The 23,854-nt window shown below is 38.2% G+C and overlaps 1 protein-coding gene and 1 pseudogene across 1 annotated transcript in view; both read right to left on the bottom strand.

Moving 5' to 3' along the window:
• Nucleotides 1–23,564, bottom strand: part of HPGD (hydroxyprostaglandin dehydrogenase 15-(NAD)) — a 31,421-nt gene extending 7,857 nt beyond the window's left edge. The window contains exons 1-2 of the mRNA XM_005882682.2: nucleotides 23,494–23,564; nucleotides 12,066–12,162 (exon numbers count right to left, since the gene is read on the bottom strand). Coding sequence (XP_005882744.1) covers nucleotides 12,066–12,123 — 58 coding nt within the window. The 5' untranslated portion in view covers nucleotides 12,124–12,162; nucleotides 23,494–23,564. The remainder of the gene's footprint in view (nucleotides 1–12,065; nucleotides 12,163–23,493) is intronic.
• Nucleotides 1,364–3,323, bottom strand: LOC102254856 (annotated as a pseudogene).
• Nucleotides 23,565–23,854: the final 290 nt, after the last annotated feature.

The raw sequence follows: 23,854 nt of genomic DNA, 5'->3' as shown, positions 1-23,854 counted from the left end.
AGGCTTTTAACTACAGCTGTCTGTATATTTCAATTTTTTATCTAATTTCTTGAAGTAACTCATTTTCACATTTTTCAAATTCATGATTTCTGAGTCAAGAAACAGTGATCCCTGATTACTCTAATGATATTACTACCAAAAGTCATGCTAATAACGCTCCATTATTCTGCTGAGGCGTGCTCATCTCCACCCAGCTAACTAGTCCCAGAGCACCACCAATCAGTTGAGCATGTTGTGCCAAAGTTCAGCAATAAATGCAGACCTTAACCACTCCCTGGGTGCCTGCCAAGAGCAATTTAAATCCCGAGAATGATAATTCACACACTGTGCGTCCGCCCAGTGACCTCAAAGTACTGGAACAGGTAGTTCCCTTCTTGTTTTGTTTTGCTTGTAGGTTAAGTAAATGTGTAAGTTACTTTACGTTCAGCAATATCAGTCGACAAGAAGTCACGATGCCTGCCCAGTGTACACAGGTGTATTAGGAGTTGAGATGGAGGCAATAAATAGTTGCACCAGGCATTGCCGCTCCTTGTTCCTTGAAGTGGGTTGCTGTTTTACCCTCTCCTTAAGTGTTTCTCAGACAGAGGCAGTGTGGTTGTGGGTTGGTGTTCACGGACTGCAGGAAATGCAGAGTGAACCTGCATCAGCGATAAGCTAGTCGACACGGCCACAAAAAGCACAGGGATGCTGTTCATAAATGTTGTCAAAGTAGAATTTGGAATGAATTTCTGTTACGTAAGTGGAGCTACTGAACTTCTGAACCCAAGCTAGTTCAAAGAGTCACAAACGTACAATATATCAAATACTGTTATGTTGTTTCTGTTTAAGAAGCAAGCAAGCACAAGGCATATTCTTTCCTTTAAAGGTAGAACGGAGCGTGCAACCAGAAAGAGAAGGAATTTGCATTTTTAAAATGCCACCTGGTTTTATGAATCTTGTTGTAACATTTCGATGACATTTTCACTGCTATCCTGCAAAAACATTTACTCTTGCATTGTTTCCCTTTTTGATATTAGACAGATCAAAAGCTGCATAAATTAATTTCAGATGTGCAGAAATTGTGCATCCTTTTCTCTTTATATTTTTTGCAGCTTTATTAAGGTATAATTGACATACAATATAAGTTTTGACGTATGTGGACACCCATGAAACCACAACCACAATCAAGATAATAGACATACATATCCATTTTCTAAGTTTCCTGTTGTCCCTTTGTCATCTCTTCCTCCCGCCTTTCCCCTCCCTCTAGGCCACCACCGATCTGCTGCTTTGTGCCACAATAGATTCGTTTGCTTTTTCTGGAAGTTTACATAAATGTAATCATATAGTGAAACTCTTTTTTGTCTGACTTCTTTCACTCAGGATAATAATTTTGAGATTCATCCATGTGGTAGTGTGTATCAATAGCTCATTTTTCTTTTCTGAATAGTATTTCACTGTAAAGTTAAACTTATTAATTGTATATACATTCACCTGCTGATGGATATGTGGGATCTTTCAAGTTTGGGGATATTATAAATAATAAAAATAATTCTATTTTTCAATTATTTTATTTAGGCAAGTTACAATTAATTTAGTTAAATAGAGAGCTTTCCTTTATCTCCACAATACAAGTAGATGTTAACTGTTGCTTCTTATATGTCCAATAGGTAGGATGGGTTAGTGATCTGCAACGTTTTCCCCCTACCTTCCAAATGACTTTCTTTCCCATCCCCCAATAATATAAACTTTTTCTTGGCCTCCTACTCCCCCAAGGGGTGCCCCACATCTGCTGCCTTAACACCTCAGAACTTTGGTGTCCTTGAACTCAGACACCACTTTGCCACCCACAATTCTGTGGGTGCTGGTCTTTTGGATGGCCCTGTATAGAGTTGCTGTTGTCCAGGGCATCACCAAGATCAAAGTCCTCCTCTTCTTTCAGCAGGCGCTGGTCGGTGGTGCTCTCGGCTTCCAGCTTGACCTTGTTTAGCAGGGCTTCATACTCCTGGGCCTGGTGCTGCCCCTCTGCCCCTGGCTGGGCCAGGTCTGACTCCAGCTGCAGCAGGATCCCAGTGAGCTGTCCATCTGCATGGCATAGCCCGTCTCCACCTCCCTCAGGCTGTTCTCCAAGCTGGTTTTCAGATTTCTTATTGAGTCCAAGTCGACCTCCAAGGACTGGACCATATGTCTCAGCTCCTTGACTATCATCTCAGCAGCTCCTATGTCAGTGGTCTGTGAGGTGACCACTGTGGTGCTTGCCTCAATCAGCTGGGGCCAGCACTTGTCTGGATCCTCTTGGTTCTTCTGAGCCAGCTCTTCATACTGGGCCCAGATATCTGCCATGATCTTGCTAAGGTCCTGAGCTTTAGGGGCATCCAACTCCATGGTCAACCCAGGTTGTCAATCTGGTTTTGTAGACCATTTACTTCCTCCTCATGGTTCTTCTTCATGAAGAGTAGCTGCTCCTTGAGAGCCTCGATCTCTGTCTCCAGCTGCAGCCGAGTGATATTGACGTCGTCAATCACACTGCCTTTGAAGCCCATTGATGTCACTCTCCATAGACCAGTGCATGGCCAACTCCATCTCATACTTGAGTCTGAAGTCATCAGCAGCAAGATGGGCATTGTCAATATGTAGAGTGATGTGGGCCTTGTCCACTGAACTTGCAAAGATCTGAGCCCTCGGGTCCTCGATGGTCTTAAAATAATGCCCCCAGGCTCTGACTTGGGGTCCCTTCTTTTCCAGGTGTTCCCAGATTTTGCTCTCTAGTCTCTGATTATCAGCCTTCAGACTCCTCACCCTCTCCAGGTGGGAGACCGGGCACTCATTCAGGCATTTTGCATAGTGTCCTTCTCACTCTGGATGACCCCTATACCTTCCAGATCCCTGACATCCCTGAAGCCAAGCCCCCAGGCCCCAACCCGCCCCACATGCTGGTGGAGTGGGACACAGAAATCCGGGAGCCTGAGACCCCAGCACCTGCATAGACTGGACAGGCTGCTGGCCTGCTGGGCCCGATGGCTTGGCACTAACTGCACAGAGCTCAGGGTCCAGTAGTTTGTGGAGAAGCTGGAGCAGGTGCTGAAGCTCATGTTGTTCAGGGAGGAAGGTGAGAGGTTCAAGCAGCTCAACTGACTTTCAATTGAGAGATTTACTGTCTACCTCAGTCTCCTGCTTTGAAAAGGTATATGAAACGGAGGAAGAAAAACTCTTTTTCAAGCCAGATCAACCGTATCAAAAATTTTAGTTAGGTGAAAAATTTCCAGAAATAAAACATTTTTCTATTGGTTCTTAAGACATTTTTTTTTCTTTATAAGCATAGCATTATTGCTATTGTGGTTTAGTTTCAGTATTGGTTAACCATACTTCTATTACTTACCTTAAACCCACACACCAAAATATAACGTTTCTATGTGCTTCAAACAAAATGTGTTCTGATGCTGGTAATAAGGGTCAACATGGAGAATTGTGCTGTGTGCCAAGTGTGCATGGTATGGATTCTGGGGACACTATTCATGTGGTAGTTTGCATAAATAGCACCCCCTAATGTGTGTGGTTTACAATCTACACAACTATACACAGCAGTCCTCTATGGTAGAGGAAAGTGACTAAGCAAAAGAGACTGAGAAAATGTGAAGGGATTAAGAAAAAAAAACAAACCACCTCACAGACCCAGACAATAGTATGGTGATTACCAGAAGGAAAAGAGAGATGGGGGGAGGTAGAAGAGAGTAAAGGGGGGTAAACAGTAACAGAAGGAGACTTGACTTTGGGTGGTGAACACACAATTCAATATACATATGATGTATTATAGAAGTGTACATTTTGAAACCTATATAATTTTATTAACCAATGTCACCCCAATAAACTTTACCAGAATGTTACTTCTTATAATATTTAGTCATTTAAAAATGTCCTCTTAATCGAGTTTATCAAGAGGGATTATAGCACAGTGGTTTTGGACTTCGGGTGTCAGACTGGCTGAGTTCAAATCCTGAATCCACCATAATGAGCAATGTTAGCTTTGGAGGGGTAACTGCTGTGTACCACTGTGTTTTTCTTCTGTGAACTAGAGTAGGAATAGTAATTACTGTTGAGTCTTGCTTGAGATAATTTACATAAAATACTGTAATGAGGGCCTGGCAAATAATAAGCATTACTATTTGCTATTCTTTTTTATAAAAATATAAATTAAAGTTCAACATTTTCCCTTAAAATGAAACATCTTAAAGTCCTGTTTTATTGACTTATTTACCTATTTATCCACCTTGTACCTTCTTATGAAAATGTATCTTTTGCACTAAAATGCCACTAAAATCTGGTAGAGAATCCTAACTTGGAATAGTTTCTGGATCTTGACAAGCTGTGGACTGTTGCTTATCCTATTTCAAGAGGATTTATATAAGTGCATTTATCTAAGATCTATGTATAATGAAGTAATATTTAAATATACTCTATTGAAATGTGTAAAACCAATGGGAGGACCCCAGGTGCAGGGGTAGGGTAGCACTTGATTGGTTGAACAGCCAGATCAACCCTATCCAACTTTAGGGAAGGTTTGCCAGTAGAATGACACGGGATCAATTAGTTACTGGAATTAATTTGGGTTTTTAAAATCTTGCAAATTAATTCCCATATGCACAGGGAACTTATTTGTCTTACTATTAAAGGACTTAAGAGTAACAACAAAGCAAAGGATTGTGACAATGAGAAAGTAGTCTCTAAAGAAATGTCATTTTGTTTAATGTTATGAGAAATCTTTTATTTGTGCTTAAAAATGAATAACTTACATTTAAAAAGTACACGTTTTTCAATACTTATTCTAGGCCCACCATTGTGCAAGTTTACTTATAGACTTGTATAAAGGCTTTCAAACTATAACATGTCTAATTAGTAACAGGTGTTTGTCTATCATAACTATAGATTTAGAAAGAAATATCAATAGAGGAAGAGATTCGACCCATAAAACAGACATATTTTCTATAACCACTCAGGTTAATAACACCAAATAGCCACAGACTGATGAGATAATTATAAAAAAAATTAAATGCCTGGAAATTACATATGAAATTATAGAAGAAATAAGGAAGCCATTTAGAAAAATAAAACATAATTTACATTTCCATATTTGTTTTTCCATCTTTAATATTCTTTCTACCCATATTTAAAAGAGATAACTTTAATCTCTACATCTCATAGAAGATAAAAGCTCAAAAAATTATCTTAAAAACTGAAATCTGCTCAGATAAGGCAAGTGTACTATATCATCATTTTCTTTTAAATAAATAGAAGCGCTGTAAAATGGACTATATAGAAGTGCTAAAGAAATTCAACTTAGAAAAATAAGTTGAGAATCTAAGGATACTGATCTTTCCCTGACAACTCAAACTCAGCAGCAGTGCCAGAAAGCAGAAATCTGAATTCCTCACATTTCTTTACCATCCAAAAAACCCTCCCACAAACACAAAACTGTCTACCCATCTTTCTGTTTTTAACTATCACTTCTCTAATATGAGGGAAAAAAGGAGAACTACTGAAAATCTATTCATCAATGTTCGTGCAGAAAGCTGACCAAAGTAACTGGTGGACTTCCCCATTATGTGATTTTCCCACATGACAGGACATGTTATCTGATGCTGCCTTCACCCTCAATCTCATGTTTACCATAACAAATAAGGCCTGAAGTGTGACTTGAGATAAAAAGTGACATAAACTTTCATGAAACTATATCTTCTATAATTAAAATCTTTCCAGAAAGGTAACTTTAAGAATTAACATTGTTAATTCTCAGAAAATTGCTCCTAATGTTCCACCAAAATCCACCTTCCTAAAAATTCAGTCATTGCCTATGCTGAGATGAGCTTCCTAGCTACTCAAAGAAGATCCCTCTGCAAACCGGAGGCTGGCTCTGCAAAGTGTGGTCCAAGGACCAGAATCAGAATTTCAGGAGTAGGATTTTAGGACCCACTCCCAGACCTACCGAGTCAGAATCCGCATACACAAAGTCCTTAGGTAATATCTATGCAGGTTAAATCCTAGAAGATATTACCTAGTAGTCTTTTCATTCCCCAGGCTAAGAAACTACATCATTTATCCATTCCTCAAAAGGTCAATTTATAACTATTTAACCTTTCTTATTTATTCCTTCTGGTCTGTCTTCTTAATAATTTTATGCCATAAGACTACAAAGTGAACACCATGGAGAACTGTGCCAGGACTAAGCAAGAAAGGTAGCTCACATATTTGTAATAGTTGACATCTGACCAATTAAGATCCAGAAATATAGGCTTATTCATCCATGATATACCCTAAAATATAGCAAATGAAGTTACTTTTATTACTACTGCTAATTCTTACCACATTTTCCAAGTTATGAAGCTTGTTTGATAGTAGTTGTTCAACTATATAGGTACTGAAGATTTTTAAATTGACCTCTATTAAAGGGACTTGAAAAGTTAAATGGGATATCACAGAGCCAATAGTTTATCATAAAGCCTGGAACTTGGCAGTTGCTAACTCTGTTAGGCCCCATGCCTGTATCAAGCATATTTGCAGAGGTGGAACCACGTGATTTTTTAAATTTTAGCCTAGATTTGAAGGAGGTGATCAATGTTTTTTTGCCTGAAAATTCTGGTCTGTTGTGACATTTCAGGCCATGGGAGTCCCAGCACCTTGCAACTCAATGTCCTGTTTCTCTTTAAATGGCCTGTGCTATGCTATTTCATTCTGCCATATTGATACAAGATACTGATTATATAGCTTTTGGTGTGGAAAAAGTAAGTAAGGAGGGGACTTACTTTTATGCCCCTTCCTCCTCTATGCTATTTCATTCTGCCATATTGATACAAGATACTTATTATATAGCTTTTGGTGTGGAAAAGTAAGGAGGGGACTTACTTTTATGCCCCCTCCTCCTTTTTTCTTCTGTAAATGCTCAACATATGTTTGATTAACCTGAATTTGTTACTTAAAGTAGTAATTTTAGCACTTACACCTTAACACATGCAAGCTAAACAAACTGCAAGCTAATGGTATGATCTATAATAATGAAATCATAACATGCTAATTAGACTGGATGTCCTTCTGGATGTCCTTTAGGTTGACCTTCTGGACGAAGCCAGGGCTTTGAGGGAAGCCTCGTCCTGGTTGCCAGAGGGAAGACAGTGCCCACAGCCGAAGGAAGGAAGGCCTACTCTTGCACGAATTTCGTGCATTGAGCCTCTAGTTTTAGATAAAACTTATAGTGCAAGTGAGTATGTCCCTGCATTGATATTTAAGACAGGCTAAAAAAATATGATTTTCAAGTGTTTTCTTGAGATTCTAATGTTTTCAGCTCAGAGTAAATAGGATTTCATGGGCTCTCCCACAAAATGCCACTAAGTGACTTAAAGGCACAGAGGATGCCCCCCCAAATAACAAGACCTCAGTAGCTGAATATGTAGGCAGATGGAAGCAGGATTATAAACAGATTCTTTTTCCTGCAACAACTACTTTGTCCTTCATACCGATTTTAGCAACTAAGTATTTAAGAAGCATATTTGACTCTTATGGAATGTTTTATGGGAACACAGACATTTAATTATCTGCATTAAACTAGCTTCACTCTTTCCTGTTGTTCCTTCCAACTTTTTCTCGTTTGATAGCTAAGGATGAATGTGGCAAAATGAGTGTAGGTTTATATATTATGTTTACAAATAAAAACTCGTCTCGAAATGTCTATGTGGTTAACAATGATCAGAACAACTTCTGGGCCTCCAGACTGGAGCACACCCTCCCCTCAACGTGCTGAGGAATCACTCTCCACTTTAACTACTCCTATGTTTGTTAAACTTATTAATTGCATTTGATAGGTTTGCTCTGCGTCAGTGGTCATTACTCATTAACTTCTCTGCCCAAACCAGTGTGTCAAGGTTTTTACTACGACAGTGAAGGACTCCACTGAATCTATGCAAGAGATCATAATGATAGACTGGTTGAGTTGAATGTACCCCACAGCTATGCCTTTAATAGAGTGAGTGGGGGGTGGAGGGGTGGGGGGGGGGGTAGGGGTGGGGAGGAAGGGCATAAGGATGAGGACAGGACAAGTCTATGAGCAAGGAAAGTTTGGAAAACAAAAGGAAGCAACCATGGGAAATACTTTTTCTACAATTTTGTCAATTATACCTCAATAAAGCTGGGTGAAAAATAATTTGACTCTAGAACTTCTCAAAGACTTTTTTGGTTGGCTGACCTCTACCAACATGCTATGACTGCAAGGGTATAAAATTGTTGATAACATTTCTGAGGAAAGTGTGCAGCCAGAGAGGTCCACATTTATCTTCTACTATTATAACATTCTGCATTTTTGTCAAACTAATCTCATGATGGAAAGAATAGAAGCTCTTGGTGAGTGGACAGAACACAAGATAATACGTTTTAATATTCTCTCTGAGATGAGGGCACCTTAGTGACAAAGCCCTGGGTGGGCAGAGAGGTAGCAGAGGCTGTCCAGGTTGGCCACCGGCAACAGGAAACAGTGTAAATGCACCAGGTATGGAGGCCAAGCATCAAGAAGGGAGGGTGCCTCCCTTCATACTGATGAAGCTACTGAATCAAGTAGAAGAGACAAAGATACACTGTTTATAATGATTTCAAATATTGGCTCTCAGATAGGTAAGAAGAGAATTAACACCCAGGGGTGGGTAGTATGATAAACCAAGCTCTTAGCCGAGAAAGCCAAGTGGACCTCTAATTGTAATCCCCAAATTGCTCTTCTCAATGGCATGTTTTGACTTGAGAATTTGGTAAGCTCCTCAAATGACTTTAGGGCTTTACTCTGTGTGTTAAATGGGCAAAAATTTAAGATTCCACTGAAGGTTTAGTAACATAATTGTAAGAGGAAAGCAGTGGCTCACAACACTAGCAGTATTTGACAATCCCCATTCACACATTCTGGCCAGTCAGGAGTATTTGATCTGATAGCTAACATATTAAATTTTATTTTCATTTGCATCATCATGATTACTCATGAGACTGACCATTTATTCCTGTTTATTAGCTGTTTGTCCAATCTGTTCTGTGAATTGTAGGTTTATGTTTTTGCCCTTTAATTTAAAATATAGAGGTTTATTGTCAGTTATATTAACTCATTATATATTAATAATTTTTCACTTTTATTTTTAATCTGAAATATTTGCTCCACAAGAAAGATCCATAGACCTCAAGAAAGCTAAGGAATTTTTATTGTTAATAAATATATCTCACCGATATATCAATAATGCATTAAAAATATATTAAAGCAGTACCCAAGAGACCTGAAGATACTAGCAAATTACACTGGCTTAATCACGTTGTAAGTATTATTTTTTTAAATTTTTTTTTTATTTCATGGGCTAAGATGGACATGGTAAGAGAGATTAACAGACACACCATAGATAGAAGAGTTAGATAATTCAGATAAGACATGAGGTCTTTTATCAGGCTGCTTACACATGAATTCCAGCTCTGCCGCTTCCTAGATGTTAAACACTATTGCAAGGAACGTAAAGTCTCCTGCCGAGGTTCCCTCATCCACAAAATGGAGATTATGAAATCTACTTCACGGGATTGTTGTGAATATTAAATGAGATCATTGCATACACAATATTTGAACTAGTATCATGGTAACAGGGAGTACTCAATGAATGTTCTTATTGGATAAAAGGCAGTATTACATTGCATTTCTCTATCTCTGGTCTTTAGGGAAGGAAACCTCCTCTTATGGTACAGAATGTCATCCAGAGAGTCCTAAATTGATCCAACCCGAGGCCTTCCAGCCTTCCTAAGAAGACATCAGTGTCTCCAGTGACACAGGGCAAGGGGCTTCCTGGATAGTGCTCCAGGTTCAAGCTTTGCTAGCCCTCCCAGCTGCAGAGAGAGTCCATGCAATTGTCTCTTGACCACCACCCAAGTTTATTCACATTTATATTTTAAATAAAAATTAAATAGTTCTTGTTAATTTTCCTATCATTCATGTATTTCTTTCTTATGGCTTTATTTTTAAATCATGTAGATTTAGTCTTGACAATTTACCTTTAAGGTTTCAGGCTCCCAAAAACTGAAATTTGGTCCTTCTTGAGGCCAAATATTTTACATATTGCCCGTGCTCTTACCTCTTAATCTAGCCTTAGAATTGAAATTCGTAGATGTCATATTAGGAATAACAGCCAGATTATCCTGAACAAATTATAGAATTAGGTCTATAATAACTTTAGGGATGCCATTTTGTCCTTAAGAGACCTTCTAAAGGAGATTCCTAAGTTTCCACTGGTGGCAGGTTTTGGTGGTTTAAGGACCGTCTATTCCCAGAGGAATGAGGAAAATGCTGACAATCAGACACAGGTGTGGTCATCGGTACCTCCAAACCTGGCTACCCAGATATTATTGAAGCTGGGAGGTGGGGACAAGGTCGGAGGGCACCTACTGTGAAATGACCACACGAACGGAAACCAACCAGATAATTTAAGAAAGTCTCACTATTTGCGGACATGAATAGTTTAGACTTGCTGTCACTATTGGTCATACTTCTAAAAATTCATAATATCCCTTGAACTAGTTAAGAACCATTCATTTCTTTTCTAGAACTTTAAAAGTAAGGGATCTGGCTAAGTAGCTCCAAAAGTTCCTGCCAACGGTTGATAGCTACTTTCGAGTAACGTGATACCAGCTGATAGTAAATCCTACTGCCCCGAGTAAAGCAGTTTGGATTGCACGTGGTGATAGAGACTATTAACTGTCTACTGGAATCTCCTCTTCTTCAGGCACACAGCTAGACTGCATTTCCCAGACTCTCTTGTAGTTAGATGAGCCGTGAGAGCAAATCCAGACCGGAATGTGAGCAAAAGTGAAGTTTGCCATCACTGGGTGGGGAGGGGGAAAGGAGAAGTGGGGAGGGGGGGGGTCCAAAAGAGCAGCTACACCTCCTCAGTGTTCTCATTCTATTGGAGAGGAGTCCACCAATGCCACAGTAACCTTGAAGGCTCCATAGTGAAGACAGAGCTTCTGCCAGCCTTGTTTTCCAAATGACTGCATACTGCAGAAGTTCCCTGCAACAAGAACCTCACCCTGGGCTGAGTATTCTATATTTAGGCCACTATGTGGGATAGTAATTTATTAAGTCCATTTATTATAGCAGATTAGCATTGAAGGGTGGCAGACTAGGCCACCCCCAAGTATGCCACTTTGGCATAAGGATTATGTTGAGGTTAAAAGCCTTGAAAAACAACAGGTGCAAGAAAGGCACTTGGACCTCCCCTTTCTTCCAGAAAGCAGGAGTTAAAAATCCAATGTAAAAGTGCCCTGTCTAAACAAGGAAGAAAGAAACATTTTTATCACCAGAGACCAGGAATCAAGGCCAAGAGAAATCTGTACAAGCAGACCTTGTTAAAAGAAAATAACTCTTATCTTCCTGTAGCCTTCCTGTATACTTTAGTTACGTTTCCACAATTGATTCCCTTTGTTCAACCTCGTTTATAAACACTTAGGACTAGCCACTTCTTTGGGTCTTCATTTTCCATTGGAGGTTCCCATGTACCTGTAAAAATCTGTATGTTTTTCTCCAGTGAATCTATTTCATGTCAGCTTAATTCTCATGCCTAGCTAGAGACCTTAAGAAAGGAGAGGTAAAGTTTGGCTTCCCGACAGCATATCCCAACCACTACTTCTGCCATATATTAAAACTCCATGTTCTTATTAAAATCACATAGAGGTACCTTAAGTTCTCTTTGTACTTTTCACTTTGCCAAAGGTGCTTTCACATGTATTATTGATCAGGAATCTCACAATAGCCATTGAAAAACAGTAACCCTGAGAAAATATACATGTGTGTGTTTAAAGAGTACTTCAGTAAGATAACTTAAGAAGTCACAATTTAAAATAATAGAAGTAAACATACAGTTCAAACGTTTGATATGCAATAGAAAATTCCATACAGCCATTAATAAAACAAACAAAAATTAAACAAAGTTTCCATTTCAAACCCGAGATGATAATAAATATACTTTGAAGATTTACTTCTGTGGTCCAAATCACCAATAAGAAATTATTATTAACGAAACAAGTGTCCTTACCTGCCAAAGATGACATATTGATAATGATGCCGCCTTCACCTCCATTTTGCTTACTCATGTAATCCAAACCAAGATAGGTTCCACTGATGACAGAAACCTAACCCAAGGGCATGAATGGGAAAAGCAACACAGACATTACACTCTGTCATATAATCATACACCAATATATTTATTACTATCCCAGGCAGAGTTCAACAACTGTTATCGATGAAGGGTTTTGAAATGGCTTTAAAAAAAAAAGCTAGTCATTGACTTGAATTCGCTTTGGTTTGCATAAAGTTGTGGAGCTTATCACATCTCTGCAAAACTTCACTTAGTTGCCCAATCTGAGAGTTTATGATAAAGATTGTAACTCTATGGTGTTTTGTCAACATTAACTCAATGTTCAGCATCATCAAGAATTCTATATATTCTTTTTCTTTTCTAAAGATTGGATACAAAATTCATTTACCCTTATTAGAAGCATATGGTCCTCATGCCCAGGGAGTCTGCATTCATCTGCTCTGTTTAATTCCCTTGGATCTTGCAGTATATGATAGTGGATTCCCTTAATTTCCACTATTATATATCACAAGATCTAAGAAAACAAAAACTCTAATTTGCATTTGTATCTACTTTTCCCCCAGGTAATACAGAGGAAGGTGATCTCCCAGCTTTAGTGCAGACACTGATTAATCTAATTCAGCCATGGAAACCCCATTCTCCTTGCCAGAGACTGGTTTAGGAGATGGCATGTGACCCATTTCTGGCCAGTAAGACCTGAGGGGCAGCCGGCTGGAGGGGAGTGAAGGGGCTGGGTTGGGGAAGGGTGGTAGAAGAAGATGCTCATAGAAAAATGTTTGATACTTTTAAGAAAACCAGAAAGAAATGATTATATTACTCCTTTTCCATTGCTTTCTATAGGTGCGATGGTGAGCATCCTCATAATGAAACTAGAATAAAGGATGGCAGGTGGAAGAGTAGATAAGAAACTGGATCCTGAGACGCAACATCCAACAGTCCTGACGCTACAACCCTGTTGTGTGAGGTCACATAACCTTTATCCAGTTTGAATGGGAGATTTTGTTACTTGGGACACACGGTCTTCAGTAATGTCTGTCACTTAATTGTGTTCATCGCAGCGTACAAGTGTGCTTTTGCTGGTTTACTCTGCTTCACTGCTCATTGCCATCGGTAGATACCCTTTCTGTTTTATTCTAATATTGAAGAGTTCACCACTACTCAAAGCAATTTGTGATGTGAAACTTATATTGGAAATCCTATTTTCCTTTTTAAGAACTTCTCTGCCTTCCAACTCAGATTTCTAAAAGGTGGAAATTTTCTTTTGGCATCTTAATGCCTACCTTTTTCATTCCTTATAATACTGCAAAGAAAATGATGCAATCATGAGTCTGGAACTGAGGGCACAGATTACTGTTTACCTTATTTTAATTTAAAAAAGTCCGTTGGGAGTTTTTTGAAAAGTGTTCAGAGTTGCCTCTCTACCTAACAGGAGTTTAGAACAAAAAAGTAAATTGAAGATTTTATTCACTTAAGCCATGTGTCAGTTTGATATTAAGTAGGCTTAGGGATAATGAGTGAAATCTCCACATGATTCCCTTTAAAATGGAAACACAAAACATGAATGGTTTATATAAGAAGGAAAAACTGTGGATGGCTGAAATGACTGAAGTAAGTTAGATGCTGCTCGCTGTTGCCCAAGTCTCCAGCATGTCCGAACAGAATTTCCGTTTATGCATATTGGCACTATGCTTTTTCTCAGGTATTTACACTCTGCTGACACCCTACGTTTGTGTTTTCAACATCTACAAGATGCAACCAGCTAGAAAAGTTGGGAATGTGTAAGCTTTATTGTAATTTTTTTTTTTTTAAGCAAGATTGATTCCCACGTCCTTGGTGGAGGAGAAGCACAAAGGGTAATTTTCCCATCCATTGTCAGGATATGAACTGAGTAGCTTTTCAAATGGCAACACTCTTGGACTAAATCTGCATGACAAGGTCTAATGCTTTGCCTTGCAGGTTCTTGTCTTTTCTCCAGTCCAGTTCTCAAGAAATATAGTAATATATATGATCTTTCTTTTTTTTCCCCTGAAATCCTTTTTCATAGTCAATATTTTTCCAGTTTTGCTTGTTTAGGTGGTAATATTGTCTTCCCCCTTGCAGAAATTACTTTCAATTTAGCCAGTTCTGCCTAACTATGATAATAGTTCAACTGGATCTTTAGATATTACAGAGTAGTAATAATAGAAAGTAGTTACTAATTTAATTGGTAATCAACATCTTGGTAAGCAAGAAAAGGAAGTACATTTGACAACAATATTTCTATCCATTTCTTCAACTCTTCATTTTGAGGTAGAGTAGGAGAGAGGAACCCAACTCACATAGAAATGAGACAGTGAGAAAGGAAGAAAATGTAGATTTTTATACTTTGGAGAAGAAAGGCAATTTATTGAGTGAATACTTTGTAGTAGCACTGTGCTGGATGTGTCATACAAATCATGGCTTATTTAAGCTAGAGGTTATCTTTATTCTTTCACAAACTGGGAAATTCAAGATCAGAGAAATAAAAGTTCACAAATTCCAAATTCAGGACTGAAAAGTAGTTTTAACTAATTCTAAATGTATACCCTTTCCAAGTTCAAGTCTTGTATTTCTGAAAAGAAAATCACCAGCAGTAGCCATCTATTTTGTTTTGTTTTTATTCAATATATGCTAGTTACATGTCCAAATTAGATTACAAATCCCACTTGTGTGGGGATTAATTTTTTAGGTTTATCAAAGCTTCAGAATGTACAATAAGTACATTACAGAACATCCTTATCGATATTCCAAGTTAAATCTATCTCTGCCTAATTGCCAAGCTAACCTTTGATAATTATGCAAATTAGTTCTTTTTGAACATTCCCAGTAAGCTCTGAGCAGCTATACAGAAGGCTGCTGCGGTTGGCTTCAGACTAAGGAGGAAGTACAGAATAACCGAATGGAAACAATGGGAAGAGGTTTACTGTACCTCTTGTGTGGGAAGAATGGTGAGATCAAAGGATAAGGAAGGATTAAGTTTGGTAAGGAGTCAAGGTGAAAGGACAGATAATACTGTTTGGGATTACTGAGATATAAGGAAATCATCCAAACATTGCATTAAAATTCAAATTAAATATCCATGGATGTAAAGTATCATAGGATGACAGTTTGTTTATCCAATAAATATTAATTGAATATCTACTCCATACACAAAACAACAATTGTCTACCTTGAAGACTTTATAGCACACTAGCATAAATTACACATGTATCAAAATCATTCTAAAAATAATAATTTTAATAAAATTTAAAAATTGGTACATCAAAGAAATCCAAAACACCAATCAGAAAGAATGTATGCACCCCTGTGTTCATAGCAGCACAATTTACAATAGCTAAGATCTGGAAACAGACCAAATGCCCATCAGTAGATGAGTGGATAAAAAAGCTGTGGTACATTGATACCAGGGGATACTATGCAGCAGTAAAAAAGAAGAATCTTTTCCCCTTTGAGACAACATGGAGGGACCTGGAGAGTATCATGCTAAGTGAAATAAGTCAGTCAGAGAAAGACAAATATCACATGATCTCACTTTTATGTGGAATCTAATCAACAAGATAAATTGATGGATGAAATGGATCCGAGACATGGAAGCATGGGACAGAGTGTGGAATCTCAGAGGGAAGGTGGGGGAGGGTGGGTGGGTAGGAGGCAATCAACCAAAGACCTTGTATGAATATATGCATAACCCATAGACACAGACAATGGGGCGGTGAGGGACTGGGGGGTATGGAGGGGGTTGATGAGGGGAAAAGGGGGACATATGTAATACTTTCAACAATAAAGATTTTTTAAATAAAATGAAATAATAAAAAAATTAAAATTGGTATATCATATAAATATGTTGTGTGAGATTTCAGAAGAGGGAGAGATTTAGTAAGGTTCTTTAAGTGGTTACTTTCTTATAAGGACAGAATATAGAAAAATGTACAGAAAGAAGAACACACAGAATTGTGTGAGGCAAATTACGTTCAGAACAGTATCTAAAATATTATTATATTAACCACACGCAAATATTTGCATTATACTAACAGAGATAATCAAGTTGGAAGGACCATGATTGGTCAGATTCTAAACTACTCTTGCAATGGGTGTCTTAAGTAGGTGGGGCAGTAACATGTTTGTAGTTACATATGGGTAACAAAGGTTATATCTTGTTCTATGTAAGATTAAACAAATGTCTTCAGCCCCTGGTGTTAAACTAAGGAGTGGCTTATGTCAGAAGAGTCCAAAGAAAAACAAAGGCCAGCTAAATTTCAATGCAGAAGAATCCAGGAGAGTGAATTGTAACTAAAGGAGTCAAATAACATGCCCTTGGTCTTCCAGAATTTCCTATTATCAGATGGTTTAGGAAACTTCCAAGCTTGGAGAAGATGTTTATTCACCTAGGCTATGTTCAAGCAAACATGCTCTCTCCCAGCTAGATGAAAACAGATAATTCGAATCCTTTGTGACAATCTCTTTACTATTTCCATGTTTCTTATATCATTGCACACTTTTCTGACATTTGTTTTCTCAGAGGTAAGACACAGTAGGTGTCCATTATGAATACATTGACTATAGAAACTTTATACCCTAGTGACCTTTATCTATACATCTGTAGCTATGTATTACTGATGAAACTGCTAGAAATATCAAACAGTTTTGCTAAAGGGAGAAAGCTGCTGCAGCATGATTTGTGCTTTTCACTAGGTTAGCTCGGAGCAAAAAAAAAAAAAAAAACCACAAAAAATTCTTGTCACTATGTGGTTCTGGAGAGTAGCATAAGTTCATAAGAATATATTCTTAAAAATTCATGAAGCTCTCAATTGGTTGTATTATCTTTTTTTGTTTTATCTTTCAACCAAAAATATAATGAAATATAATTCATAATAAGTCAGGGTAACCACTAAAGATTAAATATAAGACATATGGTTTTCTTACCAGCAGGAGAAATAGAGCTATCCAATGGAATTTAAGAAGGAAATAGAAAAAGAACAAAAACAAAAAGGAAAGTGAGTAAAAATAAAATATGAAGTAAAATGGAAGAATAAATCTTAATAAAAAAGTAAAAATAGCCCTAGCTGGTTTGGCTCAGTGGGTAGAGTGTTGGCCTGTGGACTGAAAGGTCCCGGGTTCAATTCTGGCCAAGGGCACATGCCTGGGTTGCAAGCTGGATCCCCATTGTGGGGTGTGCATGAGGCAGCCAATCAATGATTCTCTCTCATCATTGATGTTTCTATCTCTCTCTCCCTCTCCCTTCTTCTCTGAAATCAATAAAAATACATTTTACAAAAAGTAAAAATAAATATAAGTGGCTTAAATTCACAAATATAAAAAGCAGATGTTCTCAGATGGGATTTAAAAAGTAAGATCTCATATTATACTGTCAGCAAGAGACAAATTTAATATAAAATGTTACTTATATTTTTAAAGTAATGTAATAGAAAATGGTACATCTAGGTAAATGACTGATTTCATATATGGAAATATGGAATGGATCAAAACATCATAGGTTGCAAAGGGATATACAACTTGAAAATAAAATAAAAGATCAATAAATTATAACCACTAGCAATTTATGCTCCAAATATTATAGCTTTATAATATGAAGTCCAAACTAACAGAATTACTGAAAAAGGCAGGCAGATTAACATCTGTCCTTTGAGATATGATTTCATTCTGTTCAAAAACTGACAGATTGAGGAGATAAAAGTCAGCAAAGGAATAATTGCCACTCAAACAAAATACAAATATTGTAAGAAAATAAAATTATAAGCTACAATCATGTATAAGTAGAGACATAAATGCAAAATCAAATTTGGTATAACTAAGCAAACTCAATGGTGTATTAAACATTGATAAGCCATGACAAAGTATTATTTAGCTGAGAGATATAAGCATGTTTCACAATTAGAAAATATTTCATTTTATTTTACTTACATTACTAGTTTAAAGAAGAAGAAAAATCATAGAATTGTCTTAATTCAGGAAAAGCAGTTGTTAGGTTTCTTTAAACACACACACACACACACACACACACACACGCCAGAAAGACTTTGGTAGAAATTTGACACATAGGTCTTAAAATTATTTTGAATATAATGATATCCAGGAACACTTGAGACAAATTTTAAAAAGGACTTCAAGGAGGGTGTTTGTACTTTTAAATGGAAGCTTTTGTTTTCATTTAAAGGAGTTTAGGCATCTATTAAATTTGGGGAGCAACTTTGTACCCTTATCAAAGCGATGCTTATAGATTCAGCTCTTTTGTGAATTAGTATAATTCTCATTACACCCATCAAATTATTAATACAATTAAGTAATTACTTCTGGGAATGTTGATTCAAGTCAAACATTTATTGACAAAGCACTATTTTCAAGATATTGGGCTGATGACTGAGAGAGGAATATAAAGAACATAACACAGTTTCTTTTTTGAAGGAGTTTATAATCTCCTAGTTGGATATCATGAAGTAGGGGCCACTCCCTGTACTTCACCCATACCCACTTGGCAAGTGAGAGTGACCTTAGCAAGGCCAGGGTGGCCTCATGCACAGCTCGGCTGGGATATTTTCCTTAGCTAAGGTTTGGGTTTTACTAAACCCCAATATCTTATGTCAGGTGTGTATATAAATGGGATAACCACCAAATGTGTGATACAATGGATGCAACGGAAATTTTACTTCCTAATTTTACATTCTTATAATTTAAGTAAAAGCGAAAGAATCATCAAACTTTGTAAAACTTACACACTATATACTACGTGCACAAACAAACACATGTATATATACACACACTAGCTTTCAGGATAAAATTCTTAGTAACTACAAAGTCCAAAAATCACTGGCCTTGTTTTCTGTTATATTCCTGGAATTAAATTAAGATTTATTTTTAAATAAATAAGTTAAGTCATGGCTGGCAATTTTTTTTCTGTAAAGGGCAGGATAGTAAATTTTTTAGACATCACATATCATAGGCCTTTGTCACAACTACTCAATTCTGCTACTGTAGCATGACAGTAGCCAGAGATAATCCTCCTATATAATAATATGCAAATCGACGGAATGGAGGAACAACCTGTTGCTATGATGCACACTGACCACTAGGGGGCAGATGCTCAATGCAGGAGCTGCCCCCTGGTGGTCAGTGTGCTCCCACAGGCGGAGCACCGCTCAGCCAGAAGCTGGGGTCAAGGCTGGTGAGCACAGCGGCAGTGGCGGGAGCCTCTCCTGCCTCCGCTGCAGGCAGGCAGTAAGGAGTGAGGGGTCCTGGACTGCAAGAGCCCTGGACTGCAAGAGGATGTCTGACTGCTGGCTTAGGCCTGATCCCCCTAAGCTGGTAGTCAGACATCCCTCAAGGGGTCCCAGACTACGAGAGGGTGCAGGCTGGGGTGAGGAACCCTCCTACACACCCCAGTGCACGAATCTCGGGCCTCTAGTGTGTAAATGAATGACTATAGCTGTCTTTTTTTTACATTTCTGTTCACTTTTTTCAACCACTTAAAAATGTAAAAGCTATTTTTAGCTTGCAGGTCATACAAAAACAGGTGGCAGGCTAGTGTAGTCTGTGCGCCATAGTCTGCCAACTCCTAAGTTATGCAATAAATTATGTTCCTTTTCATATTTTCTTTTATTATTTTAAGACATATTTTCATAATTAAAAATCTCAAATATCTTCCTACTTATAAAAGGAAATGCTTTTTTTCTACCTTTCTGTAGTCATTGTATTGTTTCTGTGAATATAAGAACAATTTTTCTTGAAAAATCACATTATTAAACACTTTTAGGCAATTAGCATGGCTAAGATGGCTTACCAAGTTAATTTGCAGCATTTTTTCCCAGTTTTTCTCATTATTCACTCCAGCATTATTGACCAGAATGTCCAGTTTTCCAAAGTAGTCTACAACTTTTCTGAAAGTATCTAATATCAAAAAAGAGACATTACAGATATGTTCTTTCTTTCCATATATACATGTAAGTCATATCCTACACCATGGCATGCATTTTTATGTATCCACCCTGATAGCGAACATTACACTCTTAGTGACTCAATGCCTTGCTCCTCAGTGTGGCTTGTGAGCCAGCAGCATCAGTCAGCATCACCTGGGAACTTATTAGAAAGGCAGAATCTATGACCACCACAGACCTACTGAATCAAGAACCTTAATTTTGCCCAGCTAGTGTAGTTCAGTGATTGAGCATCAATCTATGAACCAGGAGGTCCCAGGTTCAATTCCCAGTCAGGGCACATGCCCGGGTTGTGGACTCGATACTCCGTGTAGGACGTGCAGGAGGCAGCCAATTAATTATTCTCTCTTATCATAGATGTTTCTATCTCTATCTTTCTCTCCCTCTCCCTTCCTTTCTGAAGTCAATAAAATATATATTTTTTAAAACACACACACACACACACACACACACACACACAAAACCTCCACTGTGTTTAAACAAGGTATAGTTTGCATAGATTCTGAAGCCTGAAGGTCACTCATTCCATAGTCCAACTACATATCCAGTTCTTACAAACCCGCCTTAGCCAGTTCATACTAGGTTTTCCTACTTGTGTGTGAGAAACACATTTCGCAGAGTTGACTTTTACATAGTGCTATTGATTTAAACTGTTTCCTGGGGCCTTGTACAATTGGTTCTAGTTCTATTACTTGAGACTATAAATAACAATTGTGTTTGCTCTTCCAAATGACAATATATGTTCTCAGGTCTTGGGGCCAACTTATGAATTCCTTGAAAAAAAGTACATCCAAGTAAAATCATAGAATTGTTAACAACCACCAGGCATATTGAGTTCCCCAAAAGATAATTCCTTATGCAACTTAATTGTCAAAAATAGTGGCAACATTTTTTAATATGTGCCCTTTCCAGTACCCTTTACCATACTGGAATGGAAAACAACAAGAAAAACCTGTTTCCTTTTTCATGGAATTTTTACAATAATTCTCAAGATCTCAAATTGATTCTAGGAAAGATCCTCTAGTAGAAAAAAATTAAGAACTTTTCTTTTTATTCATTTATTTTTGCATTCCATCCTAAGAATGTTCTCTTCAGAACTCCACATCCATCTTATAGGAAATTAGGTTGTTAAATATGTATGTCTATTAGCCATCGTTTGAGCTAATGTATAAAGTGTCCAATGTTTTATATGAAGAGCATTAATAAATTAAAATCCTAAGATGTATTGATACTCTTTAATAATGTACTGAATTTTTTCAAAATAAATCAACTGTCTATAGAGTTATCATAAAACAAACAAAAAATATATACATCTAATTAGTTCTTTAATTTTTTCTCATTTTGGTCTCCACTGCATTTCTTATATTCTGCCCTTACCAATGTATAATATACCATCTTCTTTCTGACATACCCCTAAATGTTGGGCCCAAGCAACTTACAATCTAGCTCTTGGTGATGTTTATATGCTGTGGTACTCCTTGTAATTTACCTACTCCCCCCATCACCACCACCAGGTTGCATTTCTTCATTTATAAAATGAGTTCTGTCTTGTTCTTCTCCAAGAACATTTTCACCTCTGTATTTTTATGGTTTCAATGAAGTCTCCCTTGGCCACATGTCTAAACCATTTGAAAAGTTATAGGCAGCACTACATCCTGAAATTGGAAGAGTCAATGCCGTGTTTTCCTGAAGTGCAAATACGTGCTGATGTCCAGACAACATGTGGCTTTCTCATGACCACATGCCGCCTCCTGGTCACTCATTATGTGTCTGAGTTTCCTCCTCCACAATCACTTATCCTTAAGGAATGTGTTTACAGCCAAGGTACTAATTTCAAATACAGAAAAGCAAAAACAATGAAGGTTAAATGTCACATGTGAAACTACACAAATTCAGACAGAAATAGCTTCCAGATGATCTATACCATGGATGATTCCATCCTGCATGGATTTTGAGATTTGACATGCCTCTAATCTTGATCCAAAATGTCATGTGCAATCAACAAACCTTTATCCTCTGGCAAAATATGTTCCATCACCACCGTGTTTATAGCTCTCTTCTACTCATGCTTGTCATCCATATGATAGATCTTTATTAGCATTTTCAGATTTTAATTACATATCTTCCTTTAAAACAACTTCCCTTAACTGTAGGGGAACACTCCTTTCTAACATGCTATTCTATTTCTAATCTCTTACAGAATATCCCAACATTTTCAAAGAAAGTCATACTTCAGTGTTTCTTTAAGAGCAGGAGTAGCAGTGACTTTTAAAAAATATATTTTTATTGACTTCAGAGAGGAAGGGAGAAGGAGAGAGAGATAGAAACATCAATGATGTGAGAGAAGCCTGCACGCCCCCCACTGGGAATCGAGAGAGAGATAGAAACATCAATGATGTGAGAGAATCCTGCACGCCCCCCACTGGGAATCAAATCAACCAGGCATGTGCCCTTGACCAGAGTTGAACCCAGAATCGAACCCGAGACCCTTCAGTCCACAGGCCTACACTCTATCCACTGAGCCAAACCGACTTGGGCCAGAGTGACTTTTATGAAAGTTTTTTTTCTCTCTTGATAAAAGATGTGCCCAACAATTTACCCAGTCTTTCAATAAAACTTTGTGAGATACAAATATTTATTTTTCTATTTTTTTTTCTCCTGAAAAAAATTTTTTTCATGCATATCTGTTGGACCTCTATATGACCAAATCCGTTTATATACCAATATCGCCCCTGATATTTCACAAGTGGGTTGTTCTATTTCAAGTGAGTAGACGGAAACAGGAAAACTTTGAGGAAAGTCTGATAGAAACTTTTCTTCTGCCATCCTCACACTGTAGCGCAGCTATTATTATTTTTAAACTACTATCTCAGAGGGGAAAAACCAAAGAGAACACGTGGTTAACAGCATCTAGCATGTCTGTGCTGATGACCCTCGACCTTGCACTCTAGTACTTTTTTAAAAGAGAAACACTGCCAATTTCATTGTCATTGGGCTCTGTGTCTTCCAGCTTTCTGGGAGAAGTTGTTGCTTGCCCCAGTCCCTTAGCTTCTGTTTAACTTTCCAGGTTCCATCTGCAGTTTCAATCATTTCATAATTACTGTTAGCAGCACTGTCTTTGAAGACACCAAGGAATTTTGATTGCATTATGCGCTGCCAAACCGACTAAAATAAAAGGATTTCTCAGGGCTGGGCTCCCTCCCTCCCTCTTCGTTTTTTGCGGCTATTGGGATGTCAGTAGGAAGCACAACACTCCCAGCTCCCTCCTCGGGCTTAGCGGTAGCTGCTCTCCAGCTGCCTGCCCCAAGCTGACTCTCTGGCACGGGCTGCCTTCAGGTTATTGCTTGTTCAAGGAGCGTCCCTCTGTCCCTCGTCGCTGAGCAGATCTCCTCGCTTACCTCTCAGTTTTTCCTGGTCGGACACATCGCAATGGATGAATAGAGTTTTCTGGGGTTCAAACTGCTCATCCAGAGCAGCTTTACACTCGATACCTGCTTCATAACTCCAATCCACCAGCGCTACCTGCGGGGAAAGAAGAGGAGCCCAGGTCCCGCGCAGCTCGAGAACTAGACACGCAGCAGACGAACAGTAAATAAACAACAGGACGCTCCCCGTGGGGACCTGACACTCAGCGATCCAAGGTCGGGTTTTCTCCCAGCCGCTTTGGGGGTCTACTCCAGGGCGTCAGCCTCGGCAGCTTTGGGAAGTGGCGCGGTGGGCACGTGGGGGGGCAACGTCCTGATCCCCCACCCTTGGGAC

This window comes from Myotis brandtii, unplaced genomic scaffold (genome assembly GCF_000412655.1).
Source record: "Myotis brandtii unplaced genomic scaffold, ASM41265v1 scaffold733, whole genome shotgun sequence".
NCBI lineage: Eukaryota > Metazoa > Chordata > Mammalia > Chiroptera > Vespertilionidae > Myotis > Myotis brandtii.
Note: the sequence above shows the minus strand (reverse complement) of the source record. Positions and strands in the feature narration are given on the sequence as shown.